Source organism: Nicotiana tomentosiformis, chromosome 1, assembly GCF_000390325.3.
Source record: "Nicotiana tomentosiformis chromosome 1, ASM39032v3, whole genome shotgun sequence".
Lineage (NCBI taxonomy): Eukaryota > Viridiplantae > Streptophyta > Magnoliopsida > Solanales > Solanaceae > Nicotiana > Nicotiana tomentosiformis.
This window is the reverse complement of record NC_090812.1, coordinates 3,713,812-3,736,275: the sequence shown is the minus strand read 5'-3', so window position 1 is coordinate 3,736,275 and position 22,464 is coordinate 3,713,812. Positions and strand designations below refer to the sequence as shown.

At 34.3% G+C, this 22,464-nt stretch overlaps 2 protein-coding genes and 1 long non-coding RNA gene across 3 annotated transcripts; all 3 read right to left on the bottom strand.

Annotated features, from left to right (window-relative positions):
• Positions 1-847: 847 nt before the first annotated feature.
• On the bottom strand, positions 848-5,853 carry LOC104106459 (non-specific lipid-transfer protein 1-like). The gene is made up of 2 exons (XM_070181317.1): positions 5,538-5,853; positions 848-960 (listed from the first exon to the last, which is right to left on the bottom strand). The coding sequence occupies exons 1-2, from the start codon at positions 5,851-5,853 to the stop codon at positions 848-850; spliced, it is 429 nt and encodes a 142-aa protein (XP_070037418.1).
• Positions 5,854-8,024: 2,171 nt separating this feature from the next.
• LOC104106461 (uncharacterized) lies at positions 8,025-13,898 on the bottom strand. Its single transcript, XR_688590.4, has 4 exons — positions 13,742-13,898; positions 13,194-13,236; positions 13,006-13,057; positions 8,025-10,275 (listed from the first exon to the last, which is right to left on the bottom strand). It is a non-coding gene; the product is annotated as an uncharacterized lncRNA (long non-coding RNA).
• A 702-nt stretch (positions 13,899-14,600) lies between these two features.
• On the bottom strand, positions 14,601-18,326 carry LOC104106462 (beta-hexosaminidase 2). The gene is made up of 2 exons (XM_009615010.4): positions 17,336-18,326; positions 14,601-15,749 (listed from the first exon to the last, which is right to left on the bottom strand). The coding sequence occupies exons 1-2, from the start codon at positions 18,129-18,131 to the stop codon at positions 14,800-14,802; spliced, it is 1,746 nt and encodes a 581-aa protein (XP_009613305.1). The 5' UTR covers positions 18,132-18,326; the 3' UTR covers positions 14,601-14,799.
• Between the last annotated feature and the right edge of the window lie 4,138 nt (positions 18,327-22,464).

Genomic DNA, 22,464 nt, shown 5'->3' with positions numbered 1-22,464 from the left:
TATTCCTTTCTGTCTCAGGAAAGCTCTTTGAGACTTTCTTTGTGTCATGTCTATGTCAGTGAATTCTCTTGTTTTTGCAAAGGAGTATTTAGTTTCCTTTTTAGAATATCTATCTTTAAAACTTCTGAGACTTAAACTTATTACTGCACATTTACTGAGCTACATTAATTAGACTACAATGAATGAGATACCAGTGAACTTTTTTTATTGGCTTTTAAAGGAATTGTTGTTCCTAGACCTATAAATTACTTTCTCGATCCATTTTTAGTTGTTCACTTTTGTTTTTACAATTTCTTTAAGAAAAAATAAATAAATTATATATTTTATAATTTTACCCATAATAAGACAAGTAAAAGTGAACGGATAAGTATAATGTAGTTATTGATGTCCTTGAATGTTTAAATTTAGATTTCGTACGAGAAACTTGGGAAAGAGAAAGAAGATGTAGACTTTGATTCATAAACCGTCGACCCCCTCACTGGGTGACCCTCCTTTTTCCTCCATTTTTAAAAATAAAATAAAAATAAGAAACAGAAAACAAAAGAAGATACTACGGTGTAATCTTATCTTAAGAGGAAATGAAACAATTCCGAAAATAATTTTTTCAGATAGCTAAAAACACAAATTAAAGATTACGAGAAGAAAAAAAACAAAGGTCATTGCATATTTTACAAGGAATACATATTTCCAGTCAAGGAATACTAGCGAATTATTGCATGTTTTTGGGAACTTAATATATTATGTTCTTCCCCCTTACGTATTTTCTACTTTTGAGAATGATCGTTTAGGAATCATGTGTCCTAGACAAATCAAGCTATATACTAAACTCTATTTGTAGCCATATTATTTAGTACTTATCTTTCCTAGAAAAAGATAAAAAAATAGTTCCAGTCGTAGCAGTTGGCAACACTACGTCTTTCTGATTCAAGTCCTCCAGATCACTCCAAGGTTCATCATATCCTGTCACAAAAATTATGATATGAGCAATCATCTAAAATGGTAAATAACTTTAAATTTTAGTCAATTTATCAACTAATTACTTAAAGTTAAATATACCTAGCGTGTAATGCCTTTTCTACCTAATAGTTATTCCGTCTGTTTCAATTTAGATGATGTAGTTTGACTCGACACGAAGTTTAAGAAAAAAAGAAAAGACTTTTAAAACTTGTGGTCTTAAAAGCTTAAGGGGTCATGACATTTGTATGGTTATAAAAGCTTCTCACTAAGGGTAAAATGAGTAAAATAAAGAGTTTAAAGTTGTATTATTTTTAAATTTAGAAATGTGTCATTTATTTTGGAACAGACAAAAAAGAAAAGTAGCTCATCTAGTACGAAACGGAGGCAGAGGCGTACGCATAAATTTTTGTAAGTGGTGTCGAAATTTATAGAAGAACGAGAATAATAATGTTAATTATCTTACTTTCAGACAAGAAATAATCTCCGTCTATTGATTTTGTTGAGTCTTAAGTAGAAAAGGTCATGAGTTCAATTATACTTTATCATAATTTTTAACCACACATGCTCTTTCAAATATTTGCAAAAACAATGTGCTAGCTGAATGCGAACCTTTGACCTCTTTGAACAAAATCAACCAGATAGCCAACACACCAAAAATAAATTTTATAAGTGGTGTCGAAATTTATAGAAGAACGAGAATAATAATATTAATTATCTTACTTTCAGACAAGAAATAATCTCCGTCTATTGATTTTGTTGAGTCTTAAGTAGAAAATGTCATGAGTTCAATTATACTAATCACAATTTTTAACTACATGCTCTTTCAAATATTTGCAAAAAAAAATGTGCTAGCTGAATTCGAACCTTTGACCTCTTTGAACAAAATCAAGCAGATAGCCAACACACCAAAAATAAATTTTGTAAGTGGTGTCGAAATTTATAGAAGAACGAGAATAATAATGTTAATTATCTTACTTTCAGACAAGAAATAATCTCCGTCTATTGATTTTATTGAGTCTTAAGTAGAAAATGTCATGAGTTCAATTATACTAATCACAATTTTTAACTACATGCTCTTTCAAATATTTGCAAAAAAAATGTGCTAGCTGAATTCGAACCTTTGACCTCTTTGAACAAAATCAAGCAGATAGCCAACACACCAAAAATAAATTGTGTAAGTGGTGTCGAAATTTATAGAAGAACGAGAATAATAATGTTAATTATCTTACTTTCAGACAAGAAATAATCTCCGTCTATTGATTTTGTTGAGTCTTAAGTAGAAAATGTCATGAGTTCAATTATACTTCATCACAATTTTTAACTACATGCTCTTTCAAATATTTGCAAAAAAAATGTGCTAGCTGAATTCGAACTTTTGACCTATTTGAACAAAATCAAGCAGATAGCCAACACACCAAAAGATAATTTGTCAACCGGTGTCATTTGTTTTTCTATTTATTTGTTTTCTCACAGTATTAATATGTATAATTAGTAAAAAAAATTGGACGAAGCAGTATCGCGCGACACCGCTTGATCCGGCCGTGAACTGAGGGACTAATAAAATATGTATATTCCAAATTCACGAGAAACATCTATTCACCAAATTGTTTGATAACTATTGCAACATCTTAATCTCAAAAATTTATTAAAGTGTTATATGATTTCTTTCTATCTAACTAAGTCTTTCGGAGTTAACAGATATCCGACACTTGACTTTAGAGGAGAAAGGGAAGGGCAAGGTGAGTTGACAGCGGCCAGGAAGTGATTGGGCTACGCTAATTATATCGTTGATCTTCACATCTTTGATTACAGACTTCACACATTTACAAATAGCTTTCTTATCATCATTGTTTCTTGCCATGGTTCTCTTTTAGCCAGTCGTCAACCATTCTATACAAGGTTTCATAGGTTTAGCTATATCTTTGCACTGAATATCAGCATCTGATGAAGAAAAATAGAACCACAACTGCACAAAGAAGAGTAAATGTTCTCATAGTGAAGATTACTGAGGTTCAGATGGATTTATATGGTGAAGACAAAATATGACGATGTTGAGAGTGTAGAAAGAACCTATCTGGAAAAGAAACATTTGTTTCGGTTACTTTTTTGATGTGCTTTATGTTGTATATGATGGAAAATGGAAGAGAAAAATCAGGAATAAGCTGGCATATTGTTTTCTTGTATGTGAGGTCAGTTTCTAACTTTGAATTATTTTCCTACATCTACATATCCAAGAAGGTTACATCTTTAATTTCATTTCGACGTGTAAGTAGATACGCAAATGGGGGAAGGCGGTGCGTAGTTTATTCTCCGCAAGAAAAGAGTGTTTTAGGCCTCTAAAATCCTGTTTAGTAGAGGATTCAAAAATGTTACGTGTTAATGTGCGAACTTGCTATAAATTAGAACGTCTATTTGGAAATTATATTACTGCTCCAACGAACACTTAGATACACTCAAAATTTTCATCAAACACTTCGATTATTAATATTACTATCATATATTTTTTTCGAAAGATATTTTTCACTTATTGCAAATACTAGATTTGTTTTAGAAGAACATTCTTTTATGGAAAATGAATTTGATCATATCACACACATTTGATATATATCTTTAACTTTTTTCCTTTTCGACGAACCTAATTAACTACACTAGATAAGATCTCTTGCTACGCATTCGCCAGCATTTTGCATAAACTGAGAAATTTTGCATGAAATTTCTTCACGGAAATGATGAGGAAGAAGAAGAAAGGAGGCCATTTCAGATTACTACGTACAACTACAAAAACGCTCACACAAGACGAGAGACAGAAAATTTAGAAATGACATGAAGAAACAGGAAAAGGAAAACAAAATACGTACACAAGACAAAAGAAAAAGAAAAAAGCACAAAATGTATGGAATATTTATAGTCAGTCCAGCGCATCATCTTTGTGATTTACATCCTCCAGACTAGTCCAAATTAAGCTCATTTTATCCTGTCAAAAGAACAAACATAACACGATAGTTTAGCAAACATTAAATATAGTAATAAGTAAAAATCAATTCACTTGCAACTCATTAAAAGTAAAAATTAAAGCTTTAATTTCTTGGCTGGTTTGTTCCAACTTGACGGAAAAAGAAAAAGATGATTCACCTTTGTCTTGTTACGTGGTCAAGCTAGTTATTTGAACATACTCGTCTGTTCACTTTTACTTTACAGATATATTAAAAATAAATTTTTATTTTTACTTGTCGCTTTACGCATATCAAGAGAAGACAAAAAAAATTTCTGAATACCCACAATATTTATTACTCATTTCAAATCATTTTCTTAAATTCAATAAAATATGCATCAATTAATATGGGTATCGTGGTAAATTATGCACTTCATTTATTATTTCTTAAGGGGCGTGAAAAGTCAAAACGTGCCAAGTAAAAGTGAACGGAGAGAGTATATGTTATGATGATCACAACATACGGCTACAAGGTTAAAGGAATTAAATTTTACATATTGACCACTACCAACCACGAGGTTGTGAGTTCGAGTCACCCCAAGAGTAAGGTGGGGAGTTCTTGGAGGGAGGGAGCCGAGGGTCTATCGGAAACAACCTCTCTACCCAAGGGTAGGGGTAAGGTCTGCGTACAAACTACCCTCCTCGGATCCCACTAGTAAAATTATACTGGGTTGTTGTTGTTGTATAATTATGTAAAAAAAAGTTTTCCGACACCACGGAGAGAAGAATCTAGAATTTAAATTTGATTACTTCAATTTTTTGGTTCTTACCCTTGAACGCAATACACTTTTGAGATTATGGTTTCACAATATTTATTGAAATTTTAATGCTCTTCTAAACATATGTATGGCATGTTAAAAATAATAGGTTCATTTGAACACGTTAACTACATGCTACATATGTATCTAGTACAAGTGTTCTGATACTAATCCACTTTTTATAAAAGATTATCCGTAATCATGCATCAAAGTTGGAGTATTTTTTAAGTGACTTGATAGCTAGTGTAAAATTTATTTACGCCGTCATCAGGGCGGCTCTAAGGCTTTGGGTAGTGAGGTCATTGTCTTAGACCCCAAATTTTGAAGTCCCGCAAATTTATTTTAAATTCTTATTATTATTGTTACTATTATATATTATATAATTTATATAAATAATCAGAATAAAAAAAATATTACAGTATCTTTTTTGTTACTTGATTGAAGTTATTTTATACAATAAATTTATAAATTATGATAATTTTCTTCCCCCATTAATTAGTATATTTGACATGAGCGGGTTGCTCTAGTGGTGAACACCCTCCACTTCCAACCAAGAGGTTGTGAGTTCGAGTCACCCCAAGAGTAAGGTGGGGAGTTCTTGGAGGGAGGGAGCCGAGGGTCTATCGGAAACAGACTCTTTACTCCAGGGTAGGGGTAAGGTCTGCGTACAAACTACCCTCCCCAGATCCACTAGTGAGATTATACTGGAATTAAGAGCCTCCGAATATGATTTCGCCTATGGCCCGAGATTTTTGAGCCGCCCCTGGCCGTCAGCTCATGGAAGTTAAACTCGTATAAGTAGAGCCAAGCCAGGTGATATACGTACGTACCAGGACACTTGACGTTTGGAGAGAAAGTGAAGGGCAAAGTGACTCCACATCTGCGAGGAAGTGCTTTAACTGTAGCATCTGTAGCTCTAAGATTTTTAATTGCTGACTGAACACATCTGCAAACAGCTTGCCTGTTCTTAGCCGCGGCCATTTTTGAAAGAGTTGAAACTCCAGCACAGCAAGCAGCTGGAGGCATCCCAGTTACCCCACTCCCTCCCCTAAAGAACACCACACAAGGTCTCACTGCTCCTACCACGTTGCTGCACTGAATTCTTGTTTCACCATTTGAAGTAATTGGGAAAAGAAAGAACATCATCAGTATCAGAATTATTGTCGGAAGAAAAGTATATGTAGGCTTCATGGTGAAGTATATGCAATAAATGTTAAGGATTGAGATTTTGAGTTTTGTTTCTTTCCACATGGTTTGTGGTTTTATATATAGAAGTTTTGAGGGGACATGAAGACAAATAAAAGTTGTTGATTGATAACGATCAAATATGCTAAGACAAATGGAGAAGATGAGAATGAAATGCACCCTAGGGTATGGTTTATCAGTTAATTTAATGAAGTAGGTGAAAATTATATCCGATGAGGTTCAAATTTCATTAGAGATAAAAAAAATAAAAAAAATAGGTGATGGCCGGCAAAGCAACACAATCATATATGATGGTAGGATGGAGGTGGCAGAAATAATGTGAAAGAATAGAGATGCGTGCAAGTCGACTTGAATACTACTGTTATTACAAATATCATGAAAAGCATTGCTAGCAACTTACGTATGATTTTCCGGTGCAGGTGCGGAAGGTGCTATGTTGAGTTTGTTGGCGATCGAGTTTGCCAAAAAAATTTTGCGGCTCATAGTTATCCGTGTCTCAAATGCACACAATATTGGATGAGCCAATAAGGAAATGAAACGGAATGTTTTAGCTTTAGCTTGGATCATATCATACATTTGGCAGATTCCCCTCGACTAGTTTTGACCTAGCTAGAAGGATATATATATATATATATAGTGCTAACATGTGATTGACATGAACCCTGAACTACATTGAATAGTCTCAATCAAAGTAGGACAAGATAAAATTTGAAACTTTTTTACAAATGATAATTATATATAACATAATATAATTAGTAAATCTTGTGGCCTTAATTTTGTGGCCTAAAGTAATTACTTTACGTCCCTTCCGGGATATCCGATAAAATTAAAAAAGGCAATTACTTTACTGCCTTGGGATTGACCAGGGCTCATAAATTATACTTGTGAAATTAAATGAATGTTAGACCAGCATAATATATTAATTAGGCTAATCCATCAATAAATACCACTAAATCTAATCACACAGAACAACCTAAAAAATAGAAAAGGGAAACCGAAACTTTGATATATTAAATTCTCATAACATAGAGCATTTACATTATAACGTAAACTCAGCTCGTTTATTACTCCACAACTAGTAAGAAAATTTCTCAATTCTCATTGTATTTTCTCCTCATCAGAGAAAGCACAATTTATTACATGCAAAACAGAAGTGCAAAAACTGAACACAATGTGACAATGTCTACATACACCAAACCAGGAAAAGCCACAGTTACATCCCAACAGATTAAATATATCGCCTTCCTCATGCCAAAGGAATACGATCTAGCAGAATCATCATCCTTAAAATACTTCAATTGATCCTGCAAAGTAGTAAAATTGGAGAAATTATCAGATACACATCTGTAATTTGGGATAGGGAAGATATCAATTCTGTATATTTCATCACTAATGGCTGATGATATTGCCAAGAAATTCACCTTTTTAGAGCATGTGATAAGATGCACATGAACCAAAGATTGCTCCAAAAATACCAAAGCTTTGTCGTTTAAAGTTTTGGTATATCCATTAAAAATTCATCTGACACCATTAATTATAAGGTCTATTTGACTAAATTATCATACATCCATTAAAACATTATTTGATACCATTAGTTATAAGGTCTACTTTACTAAATTACCTTCTTTTTTCTTAAACGAGTAATTAAGGACTATATATCCTCTTGGTGCAGTAAGAGTGTAATTAGAAAAAATATAATGTTTTCTTGACTTTCTAAAGTAACAAATATTTTAGACAAAATTTTCGGCCAAAGTGACAGATAAGAACTAAAGGGAGTAACTTTTTTCTGTTTTTTTTTTAGCAGGGAAAGGGAAGAGTAATAGTACTTGGTGCAGTCAACACTGGTTGAGATAGGGAAGGACAAGGAGATTCCACAACTCTGAGGAAGACCCTGTGCTAGTTGAGCATTAATGTTGATTTTTTGAGCTGCATTCTTGAGACAAGTGCAAGCAGCTTGCCTATCTGGTGTAGTTGAAGTAGCAGATGCAAGAGATTGACAAGCAGTACAACAAGGTTGTGGTGGCTTCCCACCAGTGCCTTGTAAATAGCTTAAGCAAGGCCTAATTGTGCTAATCACAGTGCCACAAGTGATAGCACTTTCTGAAGCTGGTGCAAGTAAGAGAATTAGCAGCATAAAACTAATTAGAGCCATGATCAGTGGTTGTACTGCTTTTGCTCGGCTTGAAAAGTTCAGATTTGTGTTGAATTTGTTGCTGATGAGACTCTTTTGTTGTGAGTCTGGTTTTATAGATGAGATTTAAGAAAACTCATTAGCACAAGAAATTTATAAAAATGAAAAAAATGTTTGATTTAAGTGATTGAGTGCAAGAAATAGTAATGTAACGCATTGATTGTATTTTTTTGGTTAAGATGGTGTACAGCTTTCTGGAAAAAGTCAAAGTTTGGTGAAATGGAGATTGAGGCAAGGAACTGCTATCCATTCAACATAATGGCTATTCACCATTTCACTTGTCTATTTAGTAAAAAATTAGACCTCTTCTAAAGCAAAAGAATACACCCTAGTTCAAAGCGGATCAATGGTAACCGGGTTTTGTATGCTTAACATAATCCATTACATTTAGGCCGAATATGTACTCATATATAACATCACACTCATTTTGAAGCTATTGATTCTAAATTCTGAATTTATCTATGTCCTAGTCGAGCATGGTAGTTACAATCATACTTACAGCTCAGCCCTCTGTGAGTTGTAGTTGCATATTCGGTCTATTCTCCACTCTTACCTAGTAATAATAATTAATTAAGCTGCAATCGGCAGTTCCAATGGCACGGTCTAGAATCAAGCAGGACTATATAAGTAAAATTAATCTGGAAAAGGCCACTTGGAAGAAGTAGAGATGATAAGATTTTGCTTGAATGTTAAGATATGGCATTGGTAACTTTTTAGAATAATAAAATTTGCATAAGGAGGACTAAATGTTGTTTCTAAATTATGGAACGTAACATTTACTTTACTAGCTTGAGTGTCAAACATTTGATTCGTTACTTCTTTTTTATTAGGTTAAATTGTATAAGAAAACATTTTCCAACTGCATCATTCATATGTATTACCAGAGTTTTGCAAGTAATCCTACTCTAGGGGCAAAGTCATTATATTGAAACATCAAGGTGTCACAGAAATGAAGTTTCTTGAATTCATGTCATTAAGTGGGCGTTTGGACATAAGAATTGTAAAATTCTAAAATAGGGGGAAAAAAAATTTCAAGTGAAAATGATATTTGAAATTTAGAGTTGTGTTTGGACATGAATATAATTTTGGGTTGTTTTTGAAGTTTTGTGAGTGAAAATTTTGAAAAACAGCTTTTTGGAGTTTTTCAAATTTTAGAAAATTTCCAAAATGCATTTTCAAGTGAAAATTGGAAATTTTATGAACAAACGCTGATTTCAAAAAAAGTAATTTTTTTTTTGGAAAATAGCGAAAAAATTCTTATGTCCAAACGGGCTCAAGTGTACAATATTTTTACTAATTTAATGATCTGAATTTTGCGTTAACTTTTAATAAAAGTGTGTAATTCTTTATACTAGTATTAGTACCCGCGCGATGCGCGGTCAATATTAAAAGAAACTAATTGTAGTATATTGATATTTATATTTTATTTATAATATCACATCAAAATTCCTGTTTTAATAATTAAATTATCTGAGAAGTTCAGATCTTTTAATCTGAGAAGTTCAGATCTTTCAGCGAAATTCTCAAACTCGAAAGGCACTATGTATCCATCCCCCCTTATCTTTAGAAATTCATATTGTTCACATCGGTTGAAATCCCTGAAAGTAACAAAGACATCGAGAGAGAAAAAAAAGGCGTCTGTGAGAAAACATGAAATTTGCAACATAATGAACAATTTTCTAAAATAAATTTTCACTATTACTTTGACTTAGCAGAGGTGGTAGAGAATTATATCTAAAAAATTTATATTATTATTTTTAACATGCAGTTCCCCATCTTTTTTCTTCTCTAGAGAAGATCGAGGTTGGCAACAAAATTATACATATATAAGATAGTTGCAAGCTTTCTTTATGATAGTGATTATCTTTAAGGTCTCAACGAATTCAGGAATTCTTTTTTAGCAAGATAAACAGAAACATATTCAACATGTGTTCTTCCATTTTTTCAATTCTTTCTCTTTCATCCTTTCTAAATTGATGAAAATAGTAGAAAGACTAGAAAATGTATATAAAAATATATCTTCCAGTTTACCATCCAAAATACAGAAAGATAGGAAGGCAAAAAGATATTTAGAAAATTCAAATAGTCAAGGAAGGAAGATTATATATTAAAACAGAAACTTGCCTGAAAAAGATATGCGCGTCTTGTTTCTTATGTCACTATCTGATTTTCTGCAATTACCAAAAGGCTAAAAAGATTAAGATCAGCAATCAATTAATAGAAAAAGAATGCAGTCAGCTCTTTGATAAACATTTCAATCAAATGAGGTGTGAAGTATACTGAGATTAAAAAATATTTCAATCCCAGTAAAAATTGGGATTAGTATCTACAGTATCATACATGAAAGCAGACAAATTTATAAATGACTATGAAAGAGAAATTGTCTGAAACAAATAAATTTTCAACGGGTTAGGTGTCACGACCCGAAATTCCCACCTTCGGGATCGTGATGACGCCTAATATTTCACTTGCTAGGCAAGCCAACGTTAGAATAATTTAATCATTTTTAACAATTCATCTTAATTAAATAGTAACGAAACCAACAACCGGAATAATATCTGAACTTAAATGTGCAAACCAAAAATAATACGATGCCTAAATACCATCCCAGAACTGGAGTTACAAGTGCACGAGCTTCTAGAATAATACACACAAGGGTCTGAATAAAAATAAAGTTGTCTGAAAGAAATCACACATCTAGGATAAAGTAGAAGGGGACTTCAGAGCTGCGAACATTGTGCAGCTATACCTCAAGTCTCCTCTGATAGCTGAATCCGAGCAAATCTACAGTACGCCGTTGGAACCAACTTCGGTATCTGCACAAGAAGTGCAGAGTGTAGTATGAGTACAACCGACCCCATGTACTCTGTAAGTGCCGAGCCTAACCTCGACAAAGTAGTGACGAGGCTAAGGCAGGTCGCTTACATTAACCTGTACGCAATAATAATAATAATAATAACAACAGGAAAAGAAGTAAGACAAGTAAATCATATCCATAATGAAGTCAATTTAGCAGTTGTAAACCTTCAATTAATTTCCGTTGCGGCGCGCAACCCGCTCCAACAATATAAACTTAGAAAAAAAAACCGTTGCGGCGTACAACCCGATCCAACAATATAATCTTTCAATTAAATTCTGTTGCGGCGTGCAACCCGCTCCAATAATGTAAACTTTCAATAAATCTATTGTGGTATGCAACCCGCTCCAACAATATAAACTTAAAATAAATCTGTTGCGGCGTGCAACCCGCTCCAACAATATAATTTAACAACTCTTCAATGTAAAAATACTCTAATAAATATCACATTTAATAAGAAATTATTAGGCAACAAAACATACAATTATTATGATTTATTTAGGAAACAAGTCATGACAAGTAGCAAATAAATTGTGAAAATGAGGGAGAAAATAGGCAATTTAATATTTAATATGTTAGCAAGTAGCAATTAAGACGCATAAGTCAAATAGGCATGTAGCAATTATAGCATGAATTCAAAACACAATATTGGACAAGGAATATGAGAAAAATGATTAATATAATAATTAATTCATGATTTAACATAATTTATGATTTTTAGATAAATATGAAAACAATCAATTTCACAACGTATAGGCACTCGTCACCACGCCGCCTATACGTCGTTACACATAAAATTCACGTAACAAATAATTCAAGGGTTCTATTCCCTCAAGTCAAGGTTAACCACGACACTTACCTTGTTTTGCAATTTCAACTGATCACTCGACCACATCCTTTCCTTTTGAATTAGTTTCCAAACCAATCAAACCCAAGTCGAAGTCGTGAAAAACCTCTTTGGAATCGCCCAAATCCGAGACTCAAAACTCAGAAATGAGTAAAAATAGCTAACACCCGATTTTTAAGCATTATGTCCAGTATTTTCGCATCTGCGGACATTATTTTCGCATCTGTGAGCTTACATTTGCGAGAAAAATTTTGCATTTGCGAAATGGGCTTACTAGGCAAAATTTCGAATCTGCGGACTTCAATGTCGCACCTGCGACATGCAGAAGCGACCAAACGACCGCAGAAGCGGTCGCGCATATGTGCCTCATTTCTCCGCAGAAGCGAAGGAGCTGCCCAAGGCCTAAGTCACAGAAGCGACACTGCCTCCGCAGAAGAGATCACGCACCTGTGGCCAAAATTGCGCAGGTGCGAAACATCAGAACCAGACCTGCAAAGTTTTACCAAAATGGTCTGAAACACGTCCGAAACTCACCCGAGCCACTCAGGACCTCGTCCAATTATACCAACTAGTCTCGTAACATAACGCGGACTTACTCGGGGTCTCAAATCACGTCAAATAACATCGAATTACAATTCACACCTCGATTCAGACTTATGAGTTTCAAACTTTTCACTTTACAAAACTCGTGCCGAAACGTATTAAATAAATCTGGAATGATTTCAAATTTGGCGCACAAGTCATAAATGACATTACGGAGTTATTCCAACTCTCGAAATCTCATTCCGAGTCCTATATCGATAAAGTCAAATTCACGGTCAAACTTTAGTAATCTTAAGCCTTTAAGTTTTTAGTTTTCGTTAAATGGCGATAATTCGATATAGGGACCTCCGAATTTGATTCAGGGCATACACCCAAGTCCCAAATAGCGATACGGATCTATCGGAACTATCAAAATACTGATGCGGGTCCGTTTGCTCAAAACATTGTCCAAAGTCAACTCAAATAAATTTTAAAGCTCCATTTCACATTTAAATCAAAAAATTTACGGACTGCACACGCAAGTCAAAAAATGTTAAAAGGTGCTATTCGAGGTCTTAGAACACAGAAATAAATGTTTAAAATTAAAGATGACTCGTCACATCAGGCAATAGCCTCTAAACATGTTTTCTCGAGGAACAGTGGGCACTAAATTACCTGATCCTTCACCACTCACATTGCTTTACATCTCCTCATTTTGTACTTTCTTCTGCATCCACAATTAATGGTTAACTTTTATAATTAATGGTTAACTTTCTTTGCTCTCAAATTATAAGCTGAAATCGAGTAGAATGCAAAAATTGTGCATTGTTCTGTGAGGTTCAAATCGCAGCATTTTGCTTTACCTTTGTGAGTAAACAGAGTTTGACCCATTCTAAGTTTCAATCCCTGCATTTTAACATAGTTAGTTTAAGACCTTGGAATTAAAAAAAATCTAAGCAATTCAGTTTTCATGAATATTGACTGCCCTGGAACATGAAGAAAAAGTGATAAGATATCAGAATCAATTGACTTTTGACATTCAAACTTAACTTGGAATGTGTAAAGATTCTATTAAATAGAGGACGGGAAAAAAATTATTTGAAGTTGTATTTGAAAACTCTTGGAAACTACAGAGAAAATGCAGAAAAAGAATTTTGAAGGCTGCTGGACTGTTAAAGCTACTGTTTTGTTGAAGAAGAATAACCATTGTACAAACCCTTTGATATTCTTAGCGACATTGTTGACTGTTCTTTCGCATCCATTATAGTCCATTTAAATATTTATTTAAACCTCTTGCAAAGAAAAAGGAAGAAGATTTTTTCAAATAATACAAAAATATAAATTGAGAATAAGCAAAGAGAAAAAAGGAGAAAGAAAGATAGAAGAGTAAAAAAACAGGAATAGAAATTACAAAAATCTATCTATAATTGCTCCAATTATCCCTAAAATCGGCACAGATCCATGTTCCTTTGATCCCAAATCTTCAAATTCTTTGTTCATTGCAAAGTGTGATCTTTGGTTTGGTTCTCAGCGGTTTCAATCTCTTAGAGAGAGAGGGGGAGGGCTCTTTTAATTGTAGCAGTTATTTTGGCTTTCAAGAGCAGTTTTGGACAACCGTTTTTGGAGCCATTTTCTGCCTATTTTCTAGTTTCAAATAATTTTAGTAGGCGTTTGGACTTAAGAATTGTAAAATTCGAATAAATGTTGAAATTTTTTTTCGTGAAAATGATATTTGAAATTTAGAGTTGTGTTTGGACATAAATTTCAGTTTGGGTTGTTTTTGAAGTTTTGCGAGTGATTTGAGTGAAAATTTTGAAAAACAGTTTTTTGTAGTTTTTCAAATTTTCGAAAATTTCCAAAATGCATCTTCAAGTGAATTGAAAATTTTATGAACAAACGATGATTTCGAAAAAAATTGAAATTTTTTTGGAAAAATCTTTCATCAAATTTTATATCCAAACGGGCTCTTAAATTTTAAATTTAAATTCCAATTTTTTTGGAGATTTATCTAGAAAATGACACTTGTTGATATGTGATTATGCCACTTGGCATCATTACTTCTCCTTTTATATATATAGATAGATAGATAGATAGGACAGTACATTTATTTATTTTGATTATGCAACTATTTTTTTGATATGTCATAATCTAAGCATTTGCATTCTCCACCTTTTATCCTCATCACAGGAAGTGCGTTCTGCACAGAGTTTGCTGCAACTAGTTTCACAAAGTAGCGTCCTGAGCAAGTAGAGATTGAAAAAACAGCAATATTGAAAATTCCCGAATTCATTTGCTTAGTAAAATCTCAGTAATGTGGTAACGTTAACAGAAGGTAACATTACAATAAGAAACTGACAATGAATTAGAAGATAATACAAATAATTAATTGACCCCCTTTTCAGTTATGAATAAAATTGAGAGGAAATGAGAAAGCAAACTGAAAAGGGACCAGTACACACAGATGAACAATCAGCTAGTAAATGGATGAACTGTGTTACACATGCCTGGGTTTTTGACACACCAAAGTGGCTGAATCGGTTCGGCACCTATTCCCCTGGCAACCATTCTGTACCTCCATTCATTCAGTCGATCAGTAGCCTCTGCATATCTCTTCATTCCTGTTTCATCGCGATTCCCTGACCACAATGTTTCTGCCATTGCTGATGCTCTTGGCCAGATTCTTGAATCCATAACAGTTGAATCAGCTTGTTCGGACCATAATGCTACTTCCCCTCCAATTACCAATTGAGCCTCCTCATCAGTCAGGCCATAGGTTATATCATAGTTGTAAATGGTTTCCCAGGTCTTGAAAGGTCCGCACCAGGATCCACCATTGCCTTGGTCAGTACCTGGTGGCTGGTCATAGCGGCTGTCATTTCCAACGAAGCTCCCATGGCCACAATCCAAGTAATAGTAATCTGCAGATGACACAATGACACGGTAGCCAGAAGTGACAAGCTGCTTAGTATTGTTTGGTCCATTATTCCAAGTTTGCATAATAACATTCTCTGGAGAAAGCAGAGATGGATTCACTTTCACATTAGCACTCAATATAACATCCTCCCAGTAGACCACCGTACGGTTGAGTGAGAGGATTTCAGGTAAGGTATTATTGATAAACAATTCGAGTAGTTGACTGAGAGTTCCATTGCTAGCGACAAACTTTTGGATTGATGGATCAGTATTCCAACACGCTGAATTGATCTCATCTGCTCCCCCGTGAAAGAGCGAATCTGGAAACATGGCGATAGTATCGTGGATGACATTCTTGGCTACTTCATAGGTCTTGGGACTCAAGGGGTTCAGTTGACCAGTGCCTGGTTCAGCTGCGAGAGCTGGACTACTTGCAGCAGGCCACCAGAACATATTTGCACATGTGATAATCTCAGGGTAAGCTTCAGCCCATGATCCTGTATGTGCTGCAATATTTTCAAAATTACAAAAATTTCAGAAGTTAGTAAGTTTTTGAAGCAAGACACAGCTTTTCCGAATTGTTAAAGTTAGATTCACATGATTTGTAAAGGTAAAAGTTCTAGTTCCGACCAGATAATGCGCTAGCAGTTCTAGTTCTTAAAGAACTTTTTTTGTGGATTAATGCGTGCTCAAATCAGCACAAGTGATGCACGCCCAAAGAAGTAATTGACAAAAGGTGTCTCCTTTCTCAGTTTAAGTGTTTAAATGAGACTGGTCACAAAATTCAATTTGATACTAGAGCACTACGCAGCAACAAATTAGTTTCACAAACTTAACACGAGAGAAACATTTAGGGAACGTGTTGAAAACCTATAATAAATAAAATTAAACTTTCTTCAAGATTTAAGCTTTTAGATGAGACCCTCCGTAGAATTGAAACAGTATGTTGTAATGGCTTTCCTCCTTACTTAGTGCATGATGTGAGTTCACTGTCTTTGTGAGCCTTACTGTAAGATAGATGACTGTGCCTAGCATCTGCATTTGGAATAGGGATTCTAAGAGAAAAGAAAAAGGAAATTCATATCTTAGGCTATATAGGTCCCAGGTCTGCTGATGAAAATTAAGATCCAATTCGGATAAAAAATATCAAGGCCACACCATCAATTAGCTGAATATTTTTAACCAGAAAAAGAAAAGAATCTGATCAAAATATTCAATATGATAACTTCCATGGCATGCCATTCAGTATTTTCACAAAAAAAGAAAAGAATCCATGGCATGGCCTTACCTAGGAATATCTAAACAAAATAATTGTACTTTGTAATCCACTGTGCATGAATCTATATTACCTTTTCTATAGCCGTATTCCAAGCTCTATACGTCCAGAAATAATTTTTTTGCCAATGGTGCTTTTATCATTATAGAAGTTGTTATTCAAGAAAAAGCTACCCCAAAACTCTAATTTCCCTTTGGCAAAGAGCAATTTTACTTAGCTTTGCTTTCACTTCAGATGCTACTAAAAGCATTAGGTAAACTTAGTTTACACTATTTATACACAGGAATCAATGTGACATTTATGGGGAAAATGGTTTTCTATGTGCTTTTCAAAACTATCACTACCTGCTTGCTTCTGGGGAGGGTTATTGCGTTTTGCCTCTAATTACTGGGATTATGGCATTTTGGTCAAGTAGAACAAAATGAGTTTTGGATATATTAATCTAGAACTTCTAAAATTATGAGCTCAAAATCTAATATTTATTGAAATTTCAATAATGTTTTACATGTATGTCCATGCTACTCTCTTCCGCCACTGGACTAGTTATTCCTAAAGGTTTTGTTTTCCATCAATTGTTTTGTATATGTAAAAAGTTATTCAAACCTTTTCACATAAGACAAAAAGTACAAAATAAATAAAAATATAAATTCACGAAGGTTCCTTTAAGTTCCAACAAATTAATTAATGATCCCCATGTTCTGATAAATTAAAATAATAGTACTTCATAAAGTCCAATCTTGTTCATTTACGGGGTTACCGAGAAAATTTAAACAACATTATCCGTTTGGGTGTAATAGGCATCCAAAAGTAACTTACCAGGCATGTCAATTTCGGGTAAAACTCTAACTCCATGCTCCAATCCAAATTCCACGATCTTCTGCACGTCCGCCGGCGAGTACATCATCTCATTGCCGTATGCTCCTTTTCCGGCGAGCTCCGGCTCCGAAGGAATCACAAGCGGAAACGACTGTGAATCAGTTATGTGCCAGTGGAAAACATTCAACTTGTTCATACTCATAGCTTTAATAAGCCTCAACAAGTCATTGACGCCGTAGAAGTTTCTCGAAGTGTCCAGCATTACACCTCGGTGCGCGAAAATCGGCAGATCGTATATGTACACGCCGGCGGCGGCTCTGGTAGGGTTTCCGTACACGAGTTGCGAGAACGTCTCGAGACCTCGCATGGCTCCCCATACGGTTTCGGCGGTGATATAGGCGGACGGGGAGCCGTCAGAAGGAGTGGAGAGAGCATAGGATTCGTTGACTCCGTGAGCAAGGGGTGAAGTGACGTCAGAGATGGAGATGATGAGGCTATGTAACGGTGTGGATGACGTCAGATTTATGGCGGGAGTGATGATTGGACGGTGGTGCTCGGAGAGGATGAGGTGGAGGTAACGGTAAACGGCGGGAGTGAGGTAACGGTGGGGTGGGTGGGAGATGGTGAAGTTTGGGGAGAGGGAGATGGATTTTGGGTTGGGCCAATTGAATGTGGTGGGCTTGGGCCAGACATTGATTGGGTAATTTGTAGCTGTTGTTTGAGAAATGACGATAAAGAATAACAAGGAGATTAGGAATAGTGGAAGAAAGGAGAAAAATGTTTTCTCTTCTTTCATTTTGTGGTGTTGTTTTGAGGAGAGAAATGAAATGACTGAAGTTGAAGTAAGCCATTCAAAGAGTGGGGAGGAGTATTTATGTATGTTATTTTCTAGATATTAAATTTAGAATAAGAGTATGTGTTTGTTTGTTGAATCTTGTGTTGGAGATGTGTAGTTTGTTTGATTATGCTTGGAGTCATTTTCTCATAGATGAAGACTTGACTTTTAGTTTACTTTCCTTTCAGCTTCCAAGTCTTTGCTTCTTTGTTTGTCATTTGGATATCAAGTGACTGAAACTTCAATCTTCTTTTACTCTTAGTAAATTATTTTCAACTTGAGGCATTTCTTGTTTGGTCGTTTTGAGTCTCTTTTCCTGTCCAAAATAAAGCAAGAAGCAGTAAGCTAGTACTTTTTTAAAAATAAATTCATACTTACTGCCCCAATTAATGGCGTGTCAAATTAAATTAGATGTTTAGGATAAATATTCGTATGGTTAAGACTATTATATCTTTTGTAATTTTGTGCTTATTATGCTAGTAACTCTAGTTTAGCAAGATTTACCTTCTTGATAGGAAAATACAAAGCGTTTACGTTTACTTTCTCGTATAGACTAAGTACCTGATTTTTGGTTATTTGGTCCGGTGCAAATGATTTGCTATTGAGGAAGATGTACCTTGAGTCCTCTTACCAACGCCTTTTTATTTTTTTTATTTTTATAAATGATAATTAAGTTACGGCAATTAACCTAACTTTAAGTTTTTTACACTACTCGTGATTAGTGAAACAATTAGATGAACGTGAAAAAGGTTAATCAACGGCCTATAAGAGGTAAAGATTAGTTTACAGAGATTGCAGGCGAGCAGCTAAAGATTAGAAATAGTCGTAATCGTTGTCCCCTAAAAAATGGCCGGACGGCTGGAAATCTTTAACTTACTCTCGAATTTTTAGGATTGACTTTTAATTTTTGTGCTTATAGTAGTAAAGTTCTATGTATCTATTTTCCTTCTCTCTCTCTCTCTCTCTCTCTCTCTCTCTCTTTTTTTTTAAAAAAGAAAAGAAAATATGATTCTTCTTAGGCCTTTGGGAACTCAGATTATGAAATGGTGCAGTGCCAAATGTTTTTTGTTGAGTATTTCCTAGTATTATTGTAGATATTCACTATGATGCAAAAGCCGACACCCCTGGTTTTTGTTTTTAATTTGTTTTTGCCCCTATGAAAAAATTGTTTTGTTAATAATGCGTTAAGGTTAAGCATTAAGATAGTTCTATATTGTGGTCTCAAGTGCAAAAATTGTATACTTTTCAGTTTGGCATTTCATGACCTCCAGGAACCAAAATGAATGAATAAATAATTACAAAATTAATTAGAAGGAAAATTGTTTGCATATAATAGAAGCAAATGACGAAAAAAAGGTTTGGTATAAATGCACATTGTAGAATCTAGTGATGCTTTTATTTATCGAGATCATATTTCAATCTCACACTTGTGGGTGTTTGACACATTTTGAGATCTACTTAATTTGAGGGGTTATTTTTTCAACTTCTACGTCAATTATGGAGAGAGATCAAAGATTTTAATGTTCTTTTGCTGGCATTTCTAATGCACAGATTTTTACTAATAACAGATTAAATAATTTTCACTGATGCAGAAGATTTTTAAGAAGTCACTTTCTACTTTGAGAATTCTCCTTCAACTTTACTCTCATTTTGAAAATTCAGCTTCAAATGATGCGGTTTATCGGTTCGATTAAGCTTAAAAGCGTATACCAATGAAATATTCTCATTAGACTAAAAAAATAGTAAGAGTAAAGTTTAAAAATACAGAATAGTTTACAAAGACCTGCTTGAGTTTAAAAGGCCAGAAGTATTCTCATTTATACAAAATACAAATATGAAACTGCCAATGAAACTAACTACAACACTATTTACAATAATATCCTTGTCACCCTCCCTCAATCTGAAGGGGAGGAACGAAAATGAAGATTGTCACGACCCATTTTCTGAACAAGTCGTGACCGGCACCCGGTCGTTAAATTTAACCGAGCGAACCATCTGCACTTATTAAAACTATTATAACCTCAAACTTTATATGCAACAAGGCAATACTTTAACCAAATACTTTTAATTAATTTGAATATCTAAAATAACCAACTCCTAAACTTTGTTCGTAGTAATTACTGAAATACTGCTAAGTTATTATCAAAAACATTTGAATCTTAACCCACCGACTGTGTCTATGAAGCATCTACTGATAAACTGACGCACTGCTGAGGACATGAGATTTCCTCGCCAGTTCCCCAAGTAAACAAAGAAATAGCTAAATAATGACGACTCAAAGGAATACTCCACGAACAAAAGCGGAGCTCACCAATAGCACTGGAAGCGAGGAAAACCCTAACTTGTAGCCTGCTCGCCTGCAAAACCGGTTCCTACGTTGTACCGCAGACCAACGTAGATTTCCAAAAAAAAAAAAGTCAGTACCATCCATTGTACTCAGTGAGTCTCAACGACAGGGGACAGAATTTTAATAAAATATACATTACAAGCAAAGATTCTAAATGCATGGAAAATATAAAGCTTCTAAGGACAATTCTAAAATAATTGCATAATAGCAGTTTATGAATATTTTAAAAAAAATCTTTTCTTTTTCTTTCTAAAAAAAATACTTCACTTTATACTTCGGGAGTTCCAACTATCCTGAATTATTTCTTTCTTAGTCACCGTGTGATCGGCACGGGTTCGATCCCAATCTGATCGAATAGGCCAAATCCACGAGGTGCTAATCGCTTCATGGTTCTCAGCGCTCATGTACCATACCTTAGCCTGGCTAAGTAAATCCTCAGCAACGAGATCCTCAACTTGTGTGCTCCTTACTTTGGCACAAGTAGTTTCAGCAAGTCAACGCCTTAGTGAGCACCCTCAGCATGGACGATGACCCCTTCTCAGAATAAAGGATACTCCCAAAAATTTTTTCTTTCTAAAACTTTTTCTTGTGACTTTTCAAGTCTAAATCTTGTTTGAGAGTGATCTATCAATATTCATATCAATATTCTTGAGTGCATACATAGCATAAGTATGAAATAAAATTACTCAAAGTATTTTTAAAAGTTCTATCTAACTCTTGAAACTTTAACATGTAAAATCGTGTAATAAAGCATAAAATATGAAAATAGACGCTTATACTTCTCGAGTAATATACATAAGCTTTATCTAGAATATACTTAGTCAACATATACTCACTCGTTCCAATTAAGCACATGTTGACTCTTTAAAATATTTTATCAAACACTTTGTGGGCATGTTTTTGTGAGTAGAACCACTTTAGTAAAGGGTTATCCACTCACCTCAAAACTACTCGAGCCAATATGTAGGCTCCAGTCCAATTTATACCCATCAAACAATCGATTCTACAATAATCAATGCATTTTAATTAATTACAAAGTTTCACACCTAAACATTGAACTTATTATTGATACAGAGGAAGAAGGGAATTAGCTATTCAATTCTTATACTGTAGGATAATTAAGAATAGAAAATTTTACATACCTGAGTTCAAGAACCGGTGATTTGTAAAGAAACCTAGAATTTTTCGTTGCTTGCGTGAGTATTTCGCTGGGACGTTGCTTCTGTTTCTTATCCGCAGAAGTTTGTTGCGTTGGTTTCTTTAGAATTTTTCCCTAACCCCCCTTTTCGTTCAAGGCTTAAGGCTTTAAGACTGCCTTTCGCTTTTCAACAACCCTTTTATGGGCTTAAGGGCTTTAGAATTGTTCCCCACCCTTTTTTGTTATTTTGTTCTTTTTTTTATTTTTTAACTTAACTAATAATTAATGATACCCACTTTTAATAATTAATAATATTAAAATTATTAATATTTTCCTAATTGTCTATCCACTTATTTATAAATAGAGAAATAACCCAAAAGTCAATCACAGGAATTTAAATCCGTAATAGAAGTATAATTTTTTTATGCACTCAAGGCAAGATAAAATTAAAAATAAATCTATATTTAGTGTGTCTTGAAACTTTCAAGTGTTCTCTCGACTCATTAAGTTCTACTGGAGCCATCCTATAATGTGATGACCCAAAATGTTATTTTTAAATTTAATAATTAATTCTGTGTTCTAAGACTTCAAAAAGCACTATTTATCATTCCTCGACTTGCGTGAGCAATCCGTAAAATTTTTCAAAAAGTTTTCAGGTGAAAAAGTAGATTAAAATATGAATTAGAGCTTTAAAACTCAACTGAGTTGACTTTGGTCAATATTTTGAGTAAATGGACTCGGATTAGTGTTTTGACAGTTTCGGTAGGTCCGTATCGTGAATTGGGACTTGGGCGTATGTCCGGAAATAA